This window comes from Asparagus officinalis, chromosome 9 (genome assembly GCF_001876935.1).
Source record: "Asparagus officinalis chromosome 9, Aspof.V1, whole genome shotgun sequence".
NCBI lineage: Eukaryota > Viridiplantae > Streptophyta > Magnoliopsida > Asparagales > Asparagaceae > Asparagus > Asparagus officinalis.
Window position 1 is genome coordinate 3,432,630 of NC_033802.1, and position 7,016 is coordinate 3,439,645.

General features: G+C 35.9%; 2 protein-coding genes across 3 annotated transcripts in view; both read right to left on the reverse strand.

Moving 5' to 3' along the window:
• The window catches only part of LOC109824316 (SAL1 phosphatase-like), a 16,836-nt gene extending 15,848 nt beyond the window's left edge, over positions 1-988 (reverse strand). Inside the window, exons 1-2 of one of the 2 annotated variants that reach the window (XM_020390884.1) lie at positions 678-982; positions 509-584 (exon numbers count right to left, since the gene is read on the reverse strand). In XM_020390884.1, coding sequence (XP_020246473.1) covers positions 509-584; positions 678-944 — 343 coding nt within the window. In that variant the 5' untranslated portion in view covers positions 945-982. Of the gene's footprint in view, positions 1-508; positions 585-677 lie in introns of both variants that reach the window. The other variant, XM_020390885.1, reaches the window with a different exon arrangement.
• Positions 1,483-5,770, reverse strand: LOC109824787 (chaperone protein dnaJ 10). The gene is made up of 10 exons (XM_020391432.1): positions 5,428-5,770; positions 4,507-4,566; positions 4,291-4,373; positions 4,001-4,154; positions 3,703-3,832; positions 3,159-3,317; positions 2,907-3,085; positions 2,659-2,739; positions 2,416-2,547; positions 1,483-1,829 (listed from the first exon to the last, which is right to left on the reverse strand). Exons 1-10 carry the CDS (start codon positions 5,512-5,514, stop codon positions 1,749-1,751), a joined length of 1,146 nt encoding a protein of 381 aa, XP_020247021.1. The 5' UTR covers positions 5,515-5,770; the 3' UTR covers positions 1,483-1,748.

Genomic DNA, 7,016 nt, shown 5'->3' on the forward strand with positions numbered 1-7,016 from the left:
AATAGGGAGAATTTAAGGTAATTGAGTGCGGATCTGATCGGCTGTATTATGCGCCCGCATAATTTCATTATGCGGGCGCATGCACTTTTGCTTGAGTATGCGGTTTGACCACATAATCGAGAGGGTAACAGCTACCCAACACGTTTGGGTATTGGGTAGGAGTACTCGGACGGGTAGAGAGTGTATTCGAACAGTGGCTTTTGAAGTGTTTGAAAAGAGAAAAATCTAACAAGTTACAAACACCCCTATTCACCGTCTCGAGTATAGCGCGGATACTCATGAACATACTTATAAGATGGCTGTTGCGGAGGCCTCTAAATTTTTTAAACAGCTTGCAAAGACTCCGCTATTTGCTATTTCTACAGCATTGATACTCAAAAAGAAAGTGTCTTTTCAGCAACATTCTTATTCTGACTAAGATGGCAGTTTCTACCCTAACCTTTTTCCAATTAGGATCATCAATTTCATCAACAAGAGTAATAATACAAAAGATTCAATCTTTACATACCATAATCAGCTACAGTCACAGGGCTCTTATCAGATTTCGATTGAACGTCCGATTTCAAAATCTCCTTTTGCACGGTCTAAACAACAAAAAAAAGAAAGAAAACTTTAGCCATTCCACGAAAAAATCGATCGAAATCATCAAAGACCAACGGAGATCATGGCCTCCTCACTTGACAAAGACGAGCGGCAAGCGAAGCAGCCTTCTTCGCGGCGGCGAGCTCCCTTCCATAGGATTCAGCCATGGCCATCGCCGGCGATCGAGCTCTCCAAGATAGATTGTGAGATGAAGGAGCAAAAAAGAGTGAGAAATTGGGGAAATTGGAGGTGGAGGAGAGGAGGAGGTAGGGTTTTCTAGGGTTAGGGTTTTTGTTGAGGATTGGGGAGAGGTGAGAGAGTTTCGAACGAGGGGCAATTGCAGTGGTGGAGTAAAGAGCCATGGAGGAGTTGGGGGACCTCGAGATCAGGTACAGGGAGGTAGCTGCAGAGATCGGCGTGTGTGTACACGTGGCGCAGCGCTGGCCGTTGGATTGAACATTTATGTTGATCGTGAAAATTATTTGAAGCCTTGTGTAGAGTTTTTATTATTTTCAGAGTTATTTGCACTTTGGTACCTCAAAGTTTACATCTCTTGGTACTTGACACTCCAAAGCTTACATTTTTAAGTTTACACCTTTTTAACTTTGATATCCCAACTTTTGAAGAAATTCTTGCCTATTCATAGAGTAGACAAGATGCCTACACTCCAAGACGAGCGGGACATGTGGCATTAGAAAGGAGAATGTGGCATCAAGTTCTCCCCTCTATTATCACCGCTCCTATTGGAGTGTCAGAAACAAAAGTTTGGTGGTATCAAAGTTCAAAATAGTGTAAACTTTGAGGTGTCAAAGTGTAGGATTTGGGGTATCAAAAGCCGAAACCGGTGCAAACTTTGGTGGTATCAAAGTGCAAATAACCCTTAAAAACCCAGTGTCAGGTGACTAAGAACCTCCCAAACTTGCAATATTCAATCACCTTAAAAGAAACTGTCAGAAAAAATCGAGTTATTTGTCTGAAGCAATTAGCCCCGTCACCAACAATTTTTTTTTTTTTTTACAAATGCTCGCACTTCATTGACACACCTCAAGGAGAAAATTACAAATTATAAACACTCGTATTGTTGGGAAATTTTCACAACAATCCTGTTGAAATCAAAACATCTTTTGGCCCTTGTTTTAGCAAGTTTCCAGACAAATTCTTATCCTTTATTTGCTTCGATGTTCAGGCTCGTCGTCATCCACATCATATGCTGGATTGCATAAGCATCTGAAAAGTTTGCCAATGCCCTAAATCAAAACATTACAACTTTTTAGAGGATAGAAGAACTAGTAAACATGCACAAAGAACATGCACGTGCACATTTAAAACATGTACTTCATGTACATACCTTATTAACCATTTAGAATTTCTGCATTAGAGAATAGTTAAATGTTTATTTTTGGGTAAATTGCATATAACCCCCCTCAGGTATACCTTGAGTTGCACTTATCACCCCATAAACTACTTTAGTAAATGTAGCACTCTTGTATTCACATTTTGAGAGGGATAAAATTGCAGATGACCATCCGCTCCTTCATGGATATAGAGGTCATAAGTGCTTAGAAAATAGTTGAGGGGTGATAAAAGTAACTCAAGGTCTAGATGAGTGAGGTTATTTTCAATTCAAATTTGATTTCAGATGTTGGGTCTAGGATTAGATAGAACTTTGTAGTGTATAAAAGAACTCTTAGAAAATAAGGTACATGTTCCCAGATACTTCAAAGTCATGTTTCTGCTTTCCTTTTTCCGTTAAAATTGGAAGAATTAGAAGTTCATTGCAATAATGACTATGGAGCTCACTGCATTTTGATATAAGAAAACTTTAATACGTGCCTGAGTAAAAATAGGCGTTCGATATGTAAGTGTTTGCGGTAGATCATCATCAGAACTAGCATCAGAACCACTCTCATCGTCTGAATCATTTTTGCTTTCTGATGCACCGACATTGAGTACATGCTTCTCCCTCTAAAATAAATAAATTAATGCCATCTCATCAGTATTCAAGCAAAATCTAATCACATGAGACAATTTACATGCCTAATGGTTAGTACAATGAAAATAATTACAGCCACTGACCTGAAAAACTTTTCCTAGAGTTTTCAGAGCTAGAGCTCGGGATTTGAGTTCCCCTTTCTTAACATTGTTTTCTTGCAACACCTGTAAATTTTCCTATTAATCAGTTGATGAATTGAACTCTAGTTTACCAAAACAAAAAGAAAAAAAAGAAAACGGAAGAAGAATAATTTTACATAATTCCATCAGAATATTTTATAATTCATGCATATAACTTAAGGAAATACTAACTCAGCTATCCTGGTACATACCATTTGGCACACACGTAAAAGTGTAATTTCAATATCCACTACATTTAGTTTCCATAACGAATTCATCATCAACTCCTTATTCATGTACATCTGCAATTCAACATCATTTTCAGAACCAGATTCATCCTTATTGATTTGCCGGCAGATTTCTTCTTGCAGTTGCAATAATTGCAAAGCACCTAAGAATTTTTTTTAACAAGTTAGTCAATAGTTTCAAAAAGACAATTTTTTTGTGGAAGCATAGAACTAAACCTTTTGCTGCAATGAACTGAGATTTCCAGAAATGACCCTTATTTCGCACCCATTCAGTCAAAAAAGGAACACCTAAATACATGGCTTTCTTTCCTAATTCTTTTGCAGCCTGTCTTGAATACACATAGCCAATAGTGCGTAGAACACCGACACCAAAATCTGTTAATACAAATAAATTAAAATAGTAAGACATCCCATTTTCTCAACATTTTATACTTAAAAAAAGTTGATGACATGAATGTGATATGAAAATAGATGAAGTACATAATATTTATGTTAAAAAAGAGAATGCCAAGTGCCAATTAAAGTTTATTACTTTGTTTACTTATCCAACAAATTAGTCCTTACAAGCTAGCAAATATAATTGATGTTGAAAACATTGTAAATACCAATTTTTATTTAAGACAAGGTAACATTTTTCTCTGGTAACCACTACAAAATATGGCCCCACTCAATAAATAGGTTGAATAAACAAACTAAATGACATATAAATTTAATCATATTAAAAGACTCTACCAACTAAAGAGGTTGTTAAGGTGATCACCTGTGTTAGCAAGTCGCTTTGCTTCAGCTTCTGCACGATGAAAGAATCCCTCTTTGTCACCAGAAACATACTGGTTTAGAAGTTCTTTTAAGAACTTAGCAAGTTTTTCCTCCCTCTCCCTCTGGACAACCTTCATAATACAAAGAATTCCATGAAAACCCATTCATGTTAATTCTTAATTTAAGTTCTTCAGAGCATTGCAGAATACAACATTTTAGAAGCAGCACGCTTGGAACTGTCTATTAGGATATGGACAGCCACACAATTTTCACAATTTTAATAAGTTTGTTGTAGTTACCTTCAACTTATCTTGAAGTTTCTCAGGATTGTCATTCTCATTATTTAACTCTGATGAAGACATTGACGCCACAGCAAGATGTCCAATATAGTCCTCAAAAAGCTCACTTCCAAAAAGAAGGGTAAAAACGGCAGTAGCATCTAACATGTTAGCCCTGAAGAATGTGGAGGCATGTATTAAGGTTGTTAGGCTGAATTCAAATAAATCAATAGCAAAAGAGACGAGTTTTTCTTTCTCTTCATCATATATTAGCGTACGAATTTTCAAATAGTGAGTAGAAAAGTTATTACCTAGAAACACCAATTTTACCATTCCCATCGTAGATTTTCCTTTGCACTGGATCACCCAAGATCTGATATGCTTCTCCAAGGACCTGCATTATGAGGTGATTTCCAGTAACATGTATTCAATAAACATTAAAAAGTTAACGCCCTGCTCTTCTCGTAAATATAGATCTTTATTTAAAACAGAGTAGAGTTGTGGTCCAAGAAACATATTAGACTTGCCTGAAATCTCTCAGCGGCTTGAGGATCATCCGGATTTTTGTCAGGATGGACCAACCTTGCCTGTACAAAAATTATTAAGTATTGCTATTCATTGTGTATATCACCATGAATTTCAAATCTAGAATAAAGGAACATAAAAAAGAAAATTATGAATTACGATCTTATTTATCTTCGCACTACAAGTAAACAAACTGGCTCCCCTCGATGAAGCATTCATAATTTCAAATTTTTTGTGTGCAAGTCAATTTTGGTACTTCAAACTAAAATCTCCGCGTGGATTTGCTGCTAGCCAATATCAGTGGTATCAATAGGTTTCAATACATGAGATCAACATCTTTTTCTTCTTTTTGGAGAATAAGGGCCTCAACCCATTAACACATGAGATCAACATGCTTTCCAATATTAAAGAGCCTATATGTATCATTATTGGCGTCTTTCGACTAAATAGGACCAGCATGCTTAAGATTTGATATGATATAGTCAGACAAATTGTTATCAACTGATATACCAAATTAACATTGGTGTGCAAGGAGACATAATTGCACTATTGTAGAAAGCTAAAAATTAGAATATAAACTGTTTCAGTGTTCTATAACAGAGCATCGTAAATAAGCAAGAAAGATGGGTATATACAAATCTAACATTAAGAAGTATAAACTCGGCAACAAAATGAAATTCTAGCAGATACCCATCTCAATTTCCTTTTTTCGATAAATCTCAAGAAGCAGAATTAGGGTCTACGTGCACATTGCATATCTCAGCATACACACAAATACCCACTATAAATAACTCGCAAGATGCAATTTTGACAAATACCCATCTCCTGAAATCTATAGAAGCAACAAGAACAAGCAACAAGATGCAATTTTGACAGATACCCATCTCAACACCCCCCGGCCAATCTTAATGGGTTTTCCTCACCTTGACGTAGTAAGCTTTTCTGATCTCTTCCTCAGTTGCAGAGGGCCCAACTCCGAGGACATCATAGTACTCTGTTTCCCTAGCCATTTTCTCTGAAACAAGAACAGCAGCAGCAAGCACCAGACTGCTCCTCTCTCAATCCCCTGTGATGGTGGTAAAGAGAGGGAGAATGAGTGATGGAGCCCAACATAGTTTTTGGCTTTACAGTGATGCAACAGGCCCCAATTAAAGAAATCTCTGCGGAGGAGGAGAAAGAGGGACTAGCTTTTTCCCTCCCTCTCTGTAGAGATTGTTTAGTCTGTTTTTTTAATGGCGGACAAGAAAAGAGAGGATTGAGGAGATTGCGGGGTGGACTGGCGATGATGATGATTTTTATTTTTTAATTTTTAATTTTTAATTTTTTATTTTTATTTTTTATTTTTTTCCTTCTAAAAATGATTTTCTCAGTAGAAGAGTGAGCGTGATGATTGAAGTCTGTTGGGATCGCGTTGTTTAGCGCTCATCACGCACTTGCTAATCATTGCGTTAGCGCTTTGTTAACCGTAATTGATTTTAGGAATGAAAAATTGGCTAAATATCAGGAAACCCCTTGTAACTTTGGACTATTGTGAGCTAAAACCACAAAACCTTCTAAGGTGTAAATTGTGATTAAATATTACTTAGAGGAGTCCTGTGATAAAATCTTAAAGTTTTTATGATAACCCCTAATCTTAAAGAGAGATTTGCTGGTATTTTGAAAGGTATGGGGGTTTTTCTGATAATTGTTGAAAGTTAGGGGGTTTTCTATTATTTAGCTATTAAAAGTATTAGTTTTATCATAAACTAATTCTTGTGCATGTGTAATACACGTGGTTAAATATCAAAATTATTTTTTTGTTTGTTTTCTTGCTATAAAATAAATCAGATTCATTTTAAGTTAAAATCTAAAAGCATGGATTGTTACATTTGCCATAAATTTTATTTAAACATTTTTAAAAATTTTATGAAATAGATGATTAATTTTGAAAATCTCTTGGGGCTAGAAATAAACAACTAACAAGTTTGTAATGGAAGATAGGGGAACCTAGTATATTATTAAGAATTATTAATCTTTACTTAGTTTGTTCATAGTGATGGGATAACTAACCACAAGCCTTAGTATATTTTTTTGTTGGACATAGTAGCCAGAGGACCCATGTGAGTCCTCATCGTAATGAATATTATACAATTTAAGTACAAAGGAAAAAAGAGGGTTGATCAATGGTATAATTGGTGAGGGGAAACTCACGCAGCTTAATTTGGTATATGAATATATATTAGATGGAGATAGAGAATGGTGGTTTTGAAAACGTTGGGTGTGTGTGGGTTATTAATATGATTTTTGTTTGTGTGGTTTTCTTCGTTCATTTTCAAGATATTTGTGGTTTTGTATATATATATATATATATATATAAAGAAAATGTGATTTTGATTCCTTTGATCTCGGTTACAACTTGATTACAAAAGAGAGGAAAACGAATTTGGTTTTCCCCTTTGTTTAAAACTGGGTTCTTCTTGGCAGCGATGGAGTGCTTCCTTCGATTGATTGCGTCGAACTTGCTCTCCGTTGA

Coding starts and splice junctions, on each gene's coding strand:
- LOC109824787 (XM_020391432.1), bottom strand. CDS start 5,514: ATGGCTAGGGAAACAGAGTACTATGATGTCCTCGGAGTTGGGCCCTCT. Junction 3,833..4,000: donor AACTTCAAGATAAGTTGAAG/GTAACTACAACA, acceptor TGTATTATGAAG/GTTGTCCAGAGGGAGAGGGA. Junction 1,830..2,415: donor GAACGCCTATTTTTACTCAG/GCACGTATTAAA, acceptor GTTTTGATTTAG/GGCATTGGCAAACTTTTCAG.